General features: G+C 40.2%; 1 protein-coding gene across 1 annotated transcript; it reads right to left on the bottom strand.

Moving 5' to 3' along the window:
• Positions 1 to 5,717: 5,717 nt before the first annotated feature.
• On the bottom strand, positions 5,718 to 6,674 carry GSBLH_T00001526001 (uncharacterized protein; the record flags this gene model as incomplete). Its single annotated transcript, XM_013039945.1, has 1 exon — positions 5,718 to 6,674. One exon carries the CDS (start codon positions 6,672 to 6,674, stop codon positions 5,718 to 5,720), a length of 957 nt encoding a protein of 318 aa, XP_012895399.1.
• Between the last annotated feature and the right edge of the window lie 11,002 nt (positions 6,675 to 17,676).

The following is a 17,676-nucleotide window of genomic DNA, read 5'->3' as shown; positions in this document are numbered from 1 at the left end:
AACAACGAAGATAACGAAATCGATGAGAATTCCTTCTTTGTGCTCGAAATCGTCGAGCAATCTTCCGGGTCCTATGCGTTCAAAACTGTCCCAATTCTTCACGTATGGGCCCTTTCATACCCGCGGTTTTTTACTCCTAGATCCGAAATTTGACAGAAAACCCCATGAAATTGGCATTATTGGACACGTGTCCCTATTACACGCTCAAACCCAGCGCGGGAAAACGAATCTCCCACACCGAATTCGGCGGGCGTTTCATCGAGTTGGCGGGAAACGAAGATTTCGCGCTGACGGTGGAATTAATCGTGGAAATGTTCCTGGACCGAATCAAAATGACCAAAGTAGCCCCGATTTTTGGAGTTCGGTGAGGCGGTAGACCGTGTTCGACGAGCACGTGCTCGTGTTGAAACCGACGAATTCGGAAGAAGTTCGGAAGATTGTGTTCCACGTTTCGAATACGTTCGATTTTTGGAATGGCGGAAATCCCTCGTAGAAGGAAAAGCGATCGCTATTCGCAGATTTCGCTGCTCTCCACGTCGGAATTTACGTTCCGCTTCTATTTGTCGATCGCCGAAACGTTCGTGAAAACGTGGATGAAGTTCCCCGTTCCGTTAATTCCCGCGAATGTCGACGCCGTCAGCGAATTGCTGGAGTCCAGAAATCGCGCCGATTTTGATTTTGATTCTCTGAAGGAGTTCTCGCTGTTGGTGTTGAAGGAAATGGAAGAAGCGCTGGTCTGCGTGAATTCCGTGGTGGTTGAAATTATTCGCTTTGTTTTCTGTTTGTTTTTGGGGTGATGGGTAGAAACCCGATGCGAGGCATTTCGTGCCGAACGCGGTTTCGCTGTATGGATTGATCTATTCGCATCCTTGCTTCGGTGTGTTTGTGGAAGTGGGAATTGCATGGAGGAAAATCATGGGTAGACGGCACATCGATTGCCGCCGTGTTTGTCGGTGTGGGTAGATGATTTGATGCATCTGGTGGAACAATGTCCCGTGCTGTTCCCTCATTTGAGCTCCTTACTGCAACGATTGAAGGCGATTCAGTGAGGGAATGTTGGAGTGGAAGAAAGCTTGGTTATGGAATCGAAGGAAAGAGTGTAGAGTAGATGTTTGTTGAAATCATGTTGATGTGATTATCAGTTTTTTGAGAGAGCAAATAAAGAGAAGAGAACGAATGAAATAGGTAGCAATCGGAAAAGTTTTAGACGAGGATTGAGAATGAAGAGTTCGAAGGCTGTAATAGTAGGACATTTTGAATGTACATGAATTCATTCAATCAGTTATTGCATAATCACTGGCTCACTTGCGTTGAGTGGATTATGTCTGTTCTTGTATAAGAAGAATGAATAGTATAATAAAATAGTAAAAGAACAGCATCGAGACTTCTCAGCGAGTCACCCACACTGGTACTAACTCGACTCGTGATGACTTAGCTTCCTAGATCGGACGGGTTAGGGCGCTTTCCATCAGATATGGCCGTTCTCATTTTATTATTATTCAATTGCCTATTTAAACATCACATTCTTATCATCATTCACTCACACCCCATTTCAATTCTAGTCATTTCATTTCTCTTTTTCTTTTATCAACAAATCAATTAACTGAATGAAGGAATGAATGAATAAATCAGTAAGTTATTTGTTTAATATCAATGTTTATTGCGCGTTATTAACTGTTTTTGGCCATATTAGGTTAGAGTTATTCCTCAGACCCTGTTAACTGCGAGCCAACAGCTCGAAGTTGCCCCTCATACCTTATTTATTATCACTCGCTGTTGTTGACCCTGGGCAACTTGTTTTTTACTCATCATAAGAAATATGGTGCGAAATGTTTACCTTTTTTTTGCTCATCCCTGCTGTCTATGGTAAGAGAGGCAAGCCATGTATTACTCCATACTCATCCAAGGTTCACCTAGTAACGGCACGCTCTCCTGGATCAACCCTTACAAGTATAGGAACCCCTACATCACTTCCATGACTGAACAAAGTAAAAATACCTTTTCCTTTATATGTCCTTCAATCGGTAATGACTGAATGCTAGTGTATGCACGTTATCGCCCAAGATCCATCGCTTGTTGTCAGTGCAAGTCATTTGTGTCTTGGTCTGTTCCTACGTGCTGATATCGAAGGCCTGGTTGTTGATCCGTTTGAAGCTGCCTTCGATGACTACATCTCCTTCCTATTTGCCTCAAGGACACGCTTGTACAATTCGATGTTCTTCACACTCATTCTCTCACCATCGATTACCACATTGCGAAGAACTCCCTTTGCTGCATTGTGTACTACATGCTTTTCATCAATCAGACAGTTCATCTTCGGTATCAGTCCAACGAACTCCGTGATACGATGTCCGTTGTGCCATTGTATTTCATTATATTCTGTTTGATAATTTGATTTGATTCGTTTAATAGAAACACATTTCGATTGATTATGATTGGAACAATTCTATCTGATTCATTTTACAATGATCTGTGGAATTTGTATTGTTGTTTCAAACTGATGGCACATGATTGATTCGATGATTGGTTAAAATGGATACATAATAATGATGATAATGATGATGATGAACAGAAAACAAACAGAAATAAGCAAAACAAAACATGGAACAATCCAAACAAATAATCACATATTTCCTTATGAGAATTGAATCAATAAGAATCGACACAATCCAATTTGTCTGGTGGATAGTGAATAATAAGATGAATGTTAGAATATAAAAAAGGGAATAATAAAGAAAAAGAAAATACAAAAAAGAAAAACTAAAAACAAATTAGAATCATATAATACAAAACAAAAGAAAACAAAAGGAAGATTAAGAAAATGCACAAATATAAGAAAATAAGAAACAAAGAAAACTAAAGAATAGCAAAACAAACAATAAACTAAAAATCAAAATCGAAAATGAAATAATAAAATGAATCACAATGAATTCCAAAAGTTGAAAAACAACAACAATATCAAATGAAAAATGGAATAATCAAAAATAGATAAGCAACATCAAAACAAGAACAAGAACAATACAAAACAATAATGAATCATTGAGTATTATCCAAATGAATACTATCTCAACAAACAAATATGGATTGTGTCGATTCCTATTGATTCAATTCGATTAAGTGCAATGAATCTTGTCAAAACGATTCGATTGAAGTCGTTCGATCAAGATTCATTCGAAATATGTGATTTGTGGATTCATCGGTGTACAATCACAAACAGCATATTGAATATACAATCAAACAATGGATTCCAAGAAAACCCATTATCGAAATACTCATATTCAAACCACAACACAAATGGTTCTCACAATATGCCTCATTATTGTATTGTGATTATCAAATGCTGATTCCATATTGACTTGTTCGAATGGGATCTAATGATTTGAATAATATCAATAATAATAATGAAATAATGATAATGATCAGAAAGAAAGAAAGAAATAAGAGTATTGTTATGCAATACAGTACAATGATAGATTCCAGCTAATACAATGATCGAACATAATGATTTCATGAATCTCGATCGATTCAATTGCAAAACAACCATTGAGACTACAATGTGTTTGAGTGATTGTTCCATTTGGATTCAATCGAATCAATTGTATAATTCTATCAGTCGATTGGATTGCTATCAATGAATCATTCGATCGATTCAATATCATTGATAATCGAACAAATACAAATACTACTAATAATAATAATAATAATAATAATCACGAGGATTGATGGTTGAATACTCTTCATCAATCTGATTCTGATTCTGATTGATCGATCCTATCCAATCATTCTATTCATGATCAACAATACCAAAGTGATCTAATGGTATTCAATATGCTGAAATAGACCGATGAATAATGTGGATGATCATACAATCATTATAATGATAATGATGAATGGAGATCGAAAACTAACCAAATACACACCATTCATTCATTTAATCATTCAATCGATCAATGGATTGAAGAGCCTTTCTATTCTTATCAGTATTATTGAGTGTGAATGATGAATTGATTCTTTACGATATTCAACATTCATTTGCATTTTGAATCAGCTATCTTTTATCCATTGATTGATTGAATGAGTAAATAAGTGGTTTGTGTGATATTGAAGAATACGACATTCCATCCAAATATCGAATTGTGAAACCACGATTGATATTACTACTAACTACAACTATCAAGTATCAAACACATCCGATTTGATTCCATTATTATCAAATTGATAAATCCATGTTTTGTGACTCATTGATAAACAAACAAACAAACAAACAAATGATAGTTGGATTGATTGAATGGTGAATCCAATATGATTTCCAATGCTATTCAATCGGATTCTATTCTATTCTATTCTATTCTATTCTATTCTATTCTATTCTATTCTATTCTATTCTATTCTATTCTATTCTATTCTATTCTATTCTATTCTATTCTATTCTATTCTATTCTATTCTATTCTATTCTATTCTATTCTATTCTATTCTATTCTATTCTATTCTATTCTATTCTATTCTATTCTATTCTATTCTATTCTATTCTATTCTATTCTATTCTATTCTATTCTATTCTATTCTATTCTATTCTATTCTATTTGATTCTATTCTATGTATACAGTGATCTATTCCTATTCAATAAGTCAAATTCAATATCCTAATTCAAAATCAATCATTGTATTGTATTGTATTGTATTGTATTATCTACCAATTTAACAATGGATTCACAAATGTGAATAATCATCCAATATCAATCGATTCCAACCATTCCATTGTGTCACTAGCAAATCCAATCTTATTATTCATGATGATTATGATGATTATGATGATGATTATTCGAAGCAAGCAGTTTCTTATCAATATTAAACAAATCCTAGTTCAAACCTATTCAAACCATCATTTGTATATTATTATTATTATTATTATTATTATTGGTAGATTGGATTCATCATTTGTGAATGTTCAATATGTGATCATTGGCTCATTGGTAATAATAATAATGGTAATGATCGAAAACAATGATTGATTGATTGATTGAAACAACAATCATAATTCAGTATCATTGTTAAAATGGTAGAGAAGAACATCATAATAATCAGGCAGGATTGATATTTTGATAATTATAGAATCATGAATTGTGATCAAGAATCGGTTTCAGACAAACAAACAAACAAACAATCAAACAATGGAAATGTTCCTAAACAATGACGAATCACTGAACAAATCAAATCAAATCAAAATTATAGATTTAATGCTTGATTTAGTGGACAAGATCAGCGAGAATGGAAGAAACATCTATGAATCAAATCAAATCAATCAAACTACTCGAAATTGATTTCGATCGAACTTTATGGAATGAAATAGGCAGCTTGACATTTTGAAGATTTGGAATATCTAAATACTATCAATATTCAATATTCAGAAATACTTTCTAATGTCACTACACAAAAACAATTGAAACTATAACAATCAGACGTTATTGATGTTAGATTTGGAAGATCTACAAAACAAATCATAACCAATCAATTCATTATTACTTCGCATTATCAATGAAGTTGAATAATCATCCCTTCTTCCTTCAAGTGCAGACCAACCGAGTGTAATGGATTGTAATGATGGAAGATCTATATCAATCATTTCATTCGAATTCATTCAATACTTTCAATTATTGTTGAGAAGGAAGCACAGAATGCAAAATCACCTAATGTAATGGATTGTAGATTTGGAAGATCTATTCATTATTCATATTCAATATCATATCAATACCTCGAATCACAAATGATTTATTGAAGAAATTCCATGAACGATTGAAGAAAATGGTTGATCTACCTTCGATTATACCAATTTGAATGGATCGTAATTGTGGTAGATTCTTCAATTCAAAGTCGCCTCCAAAATCACTGAAACTCCATTCACCAATTTGAATGGATTCCAATGATTCACAATTCAATATGTGGAATGATTTCGAATTGCTACATTGTTTGACAGCTACATCATACCTAATACCATTCCACTCGGCTTTTTTCATATGTGTAAATGAATTGTTTCCGATTTTGATAGTTTTCAATCGATTCAATCCATCGATTTGGAATGTTTTCACTGATCCAAAACATTCATCGCCGATTTCGATAGATCGTATCCACTCGAATCGATTCAGATCCAATGCATTCAAATCGTTACAGCAATTCGATGAAATCTTCAAATCGGTCACTTGCAAACTCACATCGGTCCATTTTGTAGATCCAGTGACGCTGAATCGAAGAGAAGCAGGTTCTTCGCTTTTTGGAGCAGGAGCAGGAGCAGGAGCAGGAGCAGGAGCAGGAGCAGGAGCAGGAGCAGGAGCAGGAGCAGGAGCAGGCACAGGCATCGGAGCGGGTTTGGGTTTGGGTTTGGGTTTGGGTTTTGGAGTTGTGGATCGAGTGTACCATCCATCATAGAGATCTCTTCCACTCACTTCCACTCCATCTTTCCATTCCACTTCGCGAGTAGCAATCCGAGTTTCTTCATCGATCCAGTATCCTCGACCATTTCGAAGAAACGATTCTTTCGATTCATCATAAACGAATTCACCCACATAGAGGGGAATTCGATTCGAAGCGATGGTGTTGTTACCGTTTCGCTTGAACTCAATCATGATGGTTCCTTCGATTTTACGGATGATCTCCACGAGCTTGTTTCCCTTCCACATCCCCTCAAGCAGCATGGCACCCGTTTTTTCGTCATATTGGATGCCCCATCCTTCTCGTTCTCGCTTCTCATTGAACTCACCATGATATATCAGGTGATCACTCGCATGCGAATAGATTTCCATACGCTCGCCTCGGACATGGTTTATTATACGATGAAAATTCTTTCTGTCCCAGATTTCGTCAAATGATTGGACAAAAGCGACGCATCCATTTTCAAATCGCGTGAAGTCACCGATTTCACTCCCGTTCGCATCCACCTCGTAACACATTTTTAGTATGCCATTTTGGAATAGGCAAACCTTCCCAGCTCTCGTCAACGTGTATTCTTCCTCGTGATCGCCTTGATAACATTGGAGGCTATAGTTGCAGCCGCCAATAGTGATTTCCTTTGCTTCACCACGCGTTATGTAACCATCCAGGAGAAATTCGCTTCCCTTAAGTTCTTGCATTCTACCTATTTGGAATCACATATCCTTAGCCTCTACTCTTTGAATCCGTAATTTGTAGCCAAATATAAAGAATTTATGAAGAAAACAGAGAGATCAGTTTGTTTCCATACACCTAAGTATTCTTCATATTTAAAAATTATGATAGAGTGCTACCATATACACATTGGATCCAAGATTTCCAAGTGAAGTACTCACTTGTGTTTCGCATCATTTTGTTCACATTTTTGTGGTTGAAATAGTTCGGAGGTATAGATATTTATAATATCAGGATTGTTTGGAAACACTCAGAATGGAAAAGTCCATTTTGTTGTCTACTATGTCTGTATAGGTTGTATATTTATGATATCATAGTGAAATCGTGTTATGAAGCAAGGATTTGGTTGTTCACTCCACTTTGTCTAAATAGTCTATATTATCATTATTATTATCATTATTATTATTTCGATAATCCAATCTATCCATCCATGATTCTAGCCAAATCATTTTGACTTGGGACTGGTTGGGTTTGAAAGCAATTAAAACTAGTAAAACTAGTAAATCAAATCGAATGGAATGGAAATTGGTTTTGATCCAGTGATTTTCACACAAAGAACCTATCTTCGCACATCGTTAACCATTCACTCCATTTTCTATCATTTCCTTATCCTAAACCAACCAACTAACTCTAAATACACTTTCTTTCTTTCTATCTATCTTTCTTTGTTTCAACTATCAACTCACAGCACTCTATTATTATTATTATCAACTAGAGTCGTTTGGTTCCTCGTTCTGGATTATTCTGTTCATGTTTCTAAATCATTCCAACACCCTACACACTCTAAATCTACATTTTCCTTCTTTCCTTCCTTCCTAAACACATTTTCGATTCTCATTCAAATCCTACAACGCTTCAACCATTCCACATCTCTACAATTCCATCCATCCATCCATCCATCCATCTTCCAAACCAAACACCGCAACCATTTCTCTCTTTCTTTCTCTCAGCAACTGCCAAATCGGTCTGGATCGTGGAAACGTGGAAACATCGCGACTCACGGCGCACCAGGCGTGATCGACGAGGTGGGCGCGGATGAGCGCGCCGGTCACGTCGTAGGCGAAGAGGAAGCGGAGGCGGAGGCGGAGGCGGAGGCGGAGGGGCTGTGTGACGGAGACCACGGTGGCGTTCTGCGCCCAGTTGGACAGGAAGAGATCCAGAGAGCCCGGTCGACTCTGCACACCTTCGTAGGGAGCCACGGACCCCACTCCATCGCCCACCAGATTCCTGCTCACTCACACCCACACCCACACCCACACCCAGAGCGAACCGGTGAGCGAGGAGGTTGGCTCGCCGTCCACCACCAACACCCAACGAATTCCGACGTGGCCATCGTGGACACTCCGAATTGCCTGCCCAGCCACTCGGCACTGCCCACTTCGCTCGGGACGCACTCCAGCGTGTAGGAAGTCGCGGGGATCCCACCCTCCAACACGTCCCACACATCGCGTCCCGCGGGGAAACAGACGGTTCGGCGGAAGGAGGAAGGAGGAAGTCGCGGGAGCGCGAAGCTCGCACGTGGCGGTGCAGAGATCATGGAAGGATCCGGTAATCGCCATCGCACAGTCCCACTCAATGCCCTCCGCCTGATTCCACACACACCGCATACAGAACCGCGGGGATCTTCTCGTGGCGGGAGAGATACCCGTTGAACGCGGCCACGCTCAGATAGATGGGCGCGTGCTACACGCTCTGCACGCTCTGCACGCTCTGCACGCTCTGCACGCTCTGCACGCTCTGCACGCTCTGCACGCTCTGCACGCTCTGCACGCTCTGCACGCTCTGCACGCTCTGCACGCTCTGCACGCTCTGCACGCTCTGCACGCTCTGCACGCTCTGCACGCTCTGCACGCTCTGCACGCTCTGCACGCTCTGCACGCTCTGCACGCTCTGCACGCTCTGCACGCTCTGCACGCTCTGCACGCTCTGCACGCTCTGCACGCTCTGCACGCTCTGCACGCTCTGCACGCTCTGCACGCTCTGCACGCTCTGCACGCTCTGCACGCTCTGCACGCTCTGCACGCTCTGCACGCTCTGCACGCTCTGCACGCTCTGCACGCTCTGCACGCTCTGCACGCTCTGCACGCTCTACACGCTCTGCACGCTCTGCACGCTCTGCACGCTCTGCACGCTCTGCAGGTCCAGGAAGCAGTTCGTGCTGGCGACCTCGCTCTCGCTCTCGCTCTCGCTCTGGATCACGGCCATCGACGCCATCCACGAGCGTCGCACCACGTAGTACCGAATGCTGGCGCCGCCCAGCTCCGCCGGCTCTGCCCACTGCACGCGCAGCGAGGTCGAGGAGAGCGCGGCCACCTCGAGGTTCTGCACCGCGCCGGGCGCGACGACATACGCGGCGAGGGTGATGGGAGAGGAGGCCTCGGAGAGGATGGAGCACGCGGCGGAGCACAGCGCCACGCGCACCCAGTAGGCCACGCACGCATCGAGAGAGAGAGCTAAAGAGAGAGAGAGCTCGGGTTGCTGGACGTCGCCCTCTTGGAGGAGCGCGTCGGCGGCGAAGAGCTGGGAGTGGGAGCCAACCAAGGCCTGCACGAAGAGCTCGCACCACCACCAGACCCAGCGCACCTGCGTGGCTTCGAAGGCGGCAGCAGCACGACGGGCGCGGAGGCAGGGAGGGAGGCAGCAGCACGACGGGGCGGTAGACGGAGAAGGACGCGAAGGCGGACCAGGAGGCGCCCTTGCGGACACGCCAGCTGATGGCCATCACGCTGTTCACAATGGCGCCCGCCACCAACACGGAGCGCGTCTCGAAGAACTGGCTCTGCACATTGCTGCCCATCAAGGCCATCCATCGGGGCTTCATCGGAGATGCCACTGCTCCAGGGAACCTCCATCTGCACAGACACGCTGCGCTGCGCTGCGCCCACTCCACTTCCCTCATACCAATCGCGCTCTCCACAATCCGAGCAGGCCACAACCGAACACCAACCGAACGCCAACCGAACGCCAACCGAACGCCAACCGAACGCCGGCGCGGGTCGAGAAGGTCGCGATGAGGGTTTCCGCGGGGAAGGGGAGGCCGTTTCGGGACACCAACCTGTTGGCATTGATGTAGAGCGTGCGTGCCTTCGCAGAACCGCGGGAAGGAGCCATCGAAGGCGAAGGCAATGGTGAAGGCGAAGGCAATGGTGTAGTCGGAGATGGAGATCGCGGTGGTGGGATAGGAGAACGTGGCCTCGGCCAATTCAAACACGATGTGGATGTTCATGGGCTCGAATGGGTCGTTCATCACCTCGCCCACGCCCACATTGCTCGTGCAGTACATCGTGGATTGCTTCCCATCTCCCATCGTCCACAGCGCCACGTCCCTCGCCCCATCGCCCGCCACGCAGCGCAGTGCAGCGCAGCATCGGCAGGATGGGCTGGCAGGAGCCCGTCCCCTATCGATCGATCGATCGATTCCCACTGCTGATAGGCGTTGCACCCATCCGTGATCATGCCCCACTAGTCCACATCGCACTTCGTATCCAACACTTGCCCCAAGTGCCCTTCCGGCTACCCCGCCGCTTCGTCCGCGGGGCACACCACCGCCACGCACCTCACCTCTCTTCCATTCCACCACTTCCCACACGCCCGCACCACGCACACCTCCACCTTCCCATGCTCCACAGACCCACAAATGCAGAACTGCACCGTCTTCGAACTCGCCTGCTCCCACTGCCCATTCCAGTTCACTCGGCTCGCATCAATCAGAGGCGAGGACCGTCCCCACAGCAGTTCGCATACTCCGCCTTCTTGTCCCATTCTCCCAAGTTCCACACACGCTCCGCTTCTACAAACCTACAGCTCTTGCTCCCATAGTTTGCCCTTTCACTCATCGCAAATCCGTTCTCTCTACCACACTCTACCACCTCACTATATGAAAATGAAAATACGAGAAACAGAACAGATATCCTAGGCAAGAACGTCGTGCCTGTACCAGATACCTCCCACGTTGCAAGTTATCTCCATGTATCCGCGGTCCCACATGGCATGAATGGGTTCGCCACGTTGCACAGTTTGAAGTACAGAAATTCTCACTCGGAACATATTCCACACAGCAAAAATGGAACCAGGGTCCACCGCCATTATGGTATTGAATGCGTTCACGATGCATATCTCACACACACAGTTTAGTCAAAGTAACGATAGCACACACTACACTAGCTTCTTCAAACACACCAACTTGACGACAGAACCCATCCCAGCTACAATAATTACACTCCCACAACACAACACACAAAAACACATAGAAGTCCCAAAACAAAACAAAAGACAGGACATACAAGTCCAATTCCAAATTTTGAATACATTCAAACCCAGTAAGACTAAGCTAATAGCTTATATTGTAAAACAAATGATTTCTAAAATAAAGAAGAATTGTGCAATTGTGAAAATAGTATTGAAATTGGGTATGAGTGGAAGAATAGATTTCGAATAGGGAGGGAGTTGTTTTTACTGTGAAGTGGAAGGAGATGAGCGGAAATGGGATATTGTGGAATGAATAGATCGAAGAGTGTTGTTTCCAGTGGAAGCGTTTTGTTTTTCGTTCTATTCATTTGGAATCTACTCTAGATGGGATAGAAAGAAATAGGGTATGTAGAATATGATGATAGGAATGAAAATGGAAAAGCTAGCGATAAGCAGTTTTTGGGTTATCATTTATATAAATAATATGTGATATGTGTATAGTAGAATCGAATAGTAGAGTTTGTGAGAAAGGTGGGTGTGTCGTTGAAGAACTGAGCAAAATAAGGTAGAATACATAATATATTTTATACGAACAAATAGAGATATATTCATATTCCACTGTTTCTAGGTTTTTCGATAGTTGGCTGATGTAGTTTTTATCGTTTTGATGTACTCTGAACCTATCAGAGTTTGTTATATTGCCAGAGAATACTATCCCTTATTCTAACCCATATAGTATCCCCCACCTGCCCAATAATGCAGAATATCTCCTATTTAAAGGAAGGATCGAATTGTACACCACTTCAATAGGGATACAAAGTGATTCACAATGTTGTTCTATTACGAGCATGAATAACAATAGTATACATAATACTTGCTGTTTGAGTTGGTTGATGAAAGTGAAATGCTTTGGTTCCCAACTCATTAGGATGAATAGAATTACTCACTAATAGTGATATCAGTATTGTTGATGATAAAGCTGAAATCCATAAGAATGGACTCTATGGGAATGAGTAGTTGTCCAATATCAAGCTGTGAGACATATCTGGCTGATTTGTTGGAGGCAACAATCAAACTATTACTTTTCAGATATATATATAGAAGATAGACATTGATATCTATCTATCTATCTATCTATCTTCTTGAATACCTTACTGAAGTTGTACTTACAAGATATCGTGAATGAGATGTACACATTCGAATTCAATGAGATCGGATTGTCATTTGCGTCTGTTAGTACCCAATCAATGGAATCCAAGTTCGATTGTTCAATCACATCGATCGATAGGTTGTCCCAGGTGATCATGTTGTTCAGTCCCATCGATACATGAATCAGGTTATCGATCAGCGGACTCTTCAGACCGAATGTTTGAGCATTGATACTACTGTACACTCGGATCACACTCATGCCATTTGTGATGTCGTATGGTTTCTCTGGGTATTGATACCTCGTGTGGGGATGTCCCCGCATCGATTAATATCACTTGATAAGTCGGTACGTTGTGCAACACGAAATCAGTATAGAGTGACACAGACGAGATGAAACACTTATCGAATGATAGAGGATTGTCCAGCTTCACTTCCTTCTTCGTAGTATTGCCGAACACTTCCATCATACTGAACTGGTTCATCGGTAGAATTGAGGAAGGCACTTGATCGCACACATCTTCTATCGTCAATTGGAGTTCGAATTCGCCGTTCAATCGCATGATATTACCATCCATATCGCGGAACAGGAACATCAATCGATCGAATCGGGTTATCATGGGAATGCAGATGTCTTCCACGGTGCGGAGATAATTTACCTCGGGATCGTCAATGATCATTGTGGTGAGCAGGTTGTTGTTCTGGTTGGCAATCTTCAGATCGGAGAAACGCACGTTGGACAAGTACACTTGGATCACTTGTTGATTTCGCGTGATATCAATCACGTTCAATCCATAGAACGAAGTGGATAAAATGACCGTTCGTCCTTTCAAACCGAGGATTTCTCGAATATCTAGAGCATTGGTGAAATCGATGGTGTGTGGACTGGATATAAATATACCCATAACTCGAAGCCTTCGTAGATATCGAGAACGTAGTATCGGTCATAATGGTGAGGATGGCAATGATTTGACCGATCGTGTAGTATCCAGGAAGAATCGTTAACTCCTCGTCATTCGATATTGTGACCACATTAATAGAATCCATATTGTTGAACATGACTTGATTGGGTCTGAACAGGACAGTCATGTAGTGATGTAAGGGTTCCGATACTTGTAAGGGTTGATCCATTCGAACGAGTCGTTGGTGGGTAGGCCTTGGATAAGCATGGAGTAGTACATGGCTTGCCTCTCATTACCATAGACAGATGGGGTGAACATAATATGCTAAGGATAGTTGTTCACACCTTGTTTCTTATGAAAGCCCAAAACTACAAGTTGTCCAAGGCGAGTAACGGCGAGCGATGGAAAATGGGGTCTAAGGGGTGACTTCGAGCGGCCAGCTCGCAGTTGACAGGGTCTGAAAAACAGTTTTGGTCGAAAATATCCAAAACCTATTTTCGTGCAAAACGTGCCAATACATAGCAATTGTTTAATAATATTAATAACAAAAATGAATTAATGTGTAGAATGGAGTGGAGAGGAGAGAATAGAATAGAATGTAAAAGTGAAATCTAAAATACAATAAAATAGCAAAAGAACAGCATCGAGACTTCTCAGCGAGTCACCCACACTGGTACTAACTCGACTCGTGATGACTTAGCTTCCTAGATCGGACGGGTTAGGGCGCTTTCCATCAGATATGGCCGTTCTCATTTTATTATTATTCAATTGCCTATTTATATATCACATTCTTATCATCATTCACTCACACTCCATTTCTCTTACGTTTTTACTTCAATTTTGAAAGTTTCAATTTAGAAATTAGTTGTTTCAATGATTTCAACGACAGGAAGCATTTCTTAAAGTGTTTTTTGTCAAGTCCTTTCAATGTCATAAAATCAGTCATCTGATTAACGGATAACATTTGAAATGGACAACTAAATACTATACAAGCATGCATGCTACCACTTGCTGTGCTTTGTGCTTTGTAATGTAATTGGTGTGTATCTTGAGTCGAATCAAACCAAATCATAGTATTTTAATTGCATCTATAGAGATTTATAATTAGCATGTGTCACTATACTCATAATATGTATGTTGCGGGTCAAATAATACGAGAATAACATTTTCAAATAATAATTTCCTCTGCTTCGTCCTTTTTTCTAAATGATGAATCAGAACTATGGTTTTACCAATGTTTTGTAATAGTAAGGATAAATAGATTTAAATTTGATTCAAATATCGAAAAAAAGCATGTCATATAAAAATGGGGCAAATCCTACGGTTTTATTTACGTTATTTTAGATGTTTACTACTAGGAACATGTAATTACTTTAGCACATGCGTTAGAAGTGAAAGAGATTTAACAGTATTATTCTGACAAACAAAGACTTTTTGTCAGATCTTTTGTTTTTTTGATGCAATTCATTTTTGATTATGTTAGTTCTACTGTTAGTAATTATCACATTGATTATTCCAGTATCCAAAATGTGCAAGCTTGTTTGAATGAAGAATGGAAAGTCAACGGCTGGATTTCACTCACTTTAAGTAATAAAAAATGTGTACTATTGAAGTTCAACAACGGAATATTTACGGATCATGGATTTGTGGTCAATGAGCAGAAAGTGTTGAAAGTGTTTGAAAATCATCAAATGGGTGATATTTCTTATGATGATGATTTCATAGTAGAGGGAATAGTGGATTTGGATCATGGAAGTCGATTTGAAGGCATGGTATTGACTAACAAAACAGGTAAAATAGGAATTCCATTTGGATATGGTGAAATGTATGATGATGATGGATTACACGTATACAAGGGGATAATGATCAACTGGAAACGATTTGGATATGGAACGAGTTATCATAATAACGGAGGGATTGACTATGACGGATATTGGTGTGATGATAAGCGATATGGAAAAGGTAAAGTATATGATCGCAGAGGCAGGCTTATGAAAGAATGCAACTGGTATAATGGAGAGGAAGGTATTGTTTATGAAGGAGATGGCTCAGAACCAATGAATATCGGAATGAAACATTTGAAACTGATCAACAATTGTATTTTGGTTGAATGTATTGTTTCACTGTTTTATGAGTTGGAATCAATCGAAATCGGCGACAACTGTTTTGAATCAGTGCAAACATTTAAAATCGATGGATTGAATCGATTGAAAACTATCAAAATAGGAAGCAATTCATTTACTCAAAATAGAAATCATCATGATAATAACCAACGGAAGTCATTCCACGTATTGAATTGTGAATCATTGGAATCGATAGAAATTGGGGAATACAGTTTCAGTGATTTCGCTGGCGACTTTGAATTGAAGAATCTACCGCAATTACAAGACATCCAAATTGGTACAATTGGTTGTGAATCAAGCAATTTCTATTATGGTTCGTTTGTAATTGGAGGTAATGAACTAATAGTGATTGGTAATGAATAGATCTTCCTAATCTACAATCCATTACTTTAGGAAATCGTGCATTTCGGAGATCTTTATCAACTATAATGGAGAGTATTTATTCTTCGGGAATACAGTTATTGATGTAGATCTTCCATCATTGCAGTCCATTTATCTCGGTACTTTAGCACTTTTTGGCGAAAATGATTCATCTTGTTCTTTAATAATGCGAAGTACAAATAAAATAGGTAATTGTGATTGTTTTTAGATCTTCCAAATCTAACTTATTTAAGCAGTTCAGGAGGAGAGTGTTTTGAGTGTCCTCGTTCAGTAACATTGGAAAGTATTTTGGAAATCATGCTGATTTCTAAATATATAGATATTCCAAATCTTCAGAATGTCTATTTGCCTAATTCATTCATGGAAGTAAAGTCGAAATTAATATCGAGTATTATTTGGCTGATTATGTTTGATTGCTAGATGTTTCTCCTATTCTCGCTGATCGTGTTAAAACCATGCAGTGGTCGTTCGGGCATTGAATCTATCCACTTCGTTCCATGTGATGCGCTTAGTTTTGTATTTTTATTGTAATGTTATGTAATCTATGTTTAACTGTATGTTTACACTATACCCTTTATCCTTATTCTCTGGTTATTGGTTTAGTATTAATTGACTGTTATCTATTATTATGATTACAAATATGATTAGTTTGACGTTCTTGTTCTAATCCTTGGTGTGATCAAAGAAAAGAATGGTAGATTAATCGAAAAAATAAACTACAACAATCGAGTAGGAATAAAAGTGAAAGTAGAATAATGGTGTACTTGACATATCACATAATGAATTATAAACGATCGAATTGACAATATAAAGTGAATTTATTGACATTTAGGATGAATTGTCTATAATCCTTCCAGACTACCGATAATAGTAATTTAGCCATTATTATACATGTAATATGTCATAACATATAAATATGTTTTATTTTGGTACGAAAGAATGTAAATGGTAATATGTCAAACATAAGATGCTCTTAAAGATATTAGTGGAAATCATTATTTCTTTTAGTATGGTCAACAATTTACATTGTATAAATACAGAAATATCGCTCATAATATAGACTCATCAAAACAACACAGGGAATCAAGGTATTTACTCAACGACTACATCACCTCTCAAAAGAAGAAGATTTCCATTAATGGAGTCGATTATGAAGTAACCCTATATCAAGGAGATCATTCCAATGAATATTTGTTGAGTGAAATGAAAAATGGGAAAGTTGAAGGTCGATGTCAATTATTCAATCGTGGGATTTTGATTCTTGCATGGATGATGAAAAATGGGAAACGAATGGGTGGAGTGACAGAATATAAGAATGGTAAAGCATTACAAAGAGAGAACTGGGATTCGATTGTTGGAAATGATGGAGATCGAAGAAGAATCGAAAATAGTAAAGAAGGATTGATCATGACAATTCGATGTAAGTGTGAAAATGATGGAGAGAATGATGATGATGACGTGGTGATCTATCGAGGTGGATTTGATGAAGAAATGAATCGAGATGGTTATGGAATCGAATATGATAGAAATGATGGTAAAGAGAAAGTTGAAGGATATTGGTCGAAAGACAAATTGATTCGAATGATTCGTGAATTTGATGTTGACAATAACCAAATGATCGAATACGCTGAAAACAATGATGATAATGGAAATGATGAAATATTGAATCGAATTCCAATCTATATAGGAGGATATAGTATTGAAAATGGTCAATTTGTACGAAATGGATTGGGATATTTGATTGATGAAGCCAGTGGAACAGCAATTCGTGAAAGTGA

The sequence above is a fragment of the Blastocystis hominis genome (genome assembly GCF_000151665.1).
Source record: "Blastocystis hominis, Singapore isolate B (sub-type 7) whole genome shotgun sequence assembly, scaffold_11".
Lineage (NCBI taxonomy): Eukaryota > Bigyra > Opalinata > Blastocystidae > Blastocystis > Blastocystis hominis.
Note: the sequence above shows the minus strand (reverse complement) of the source record. Positions and strands in the feature narration are given on the sequence as shown.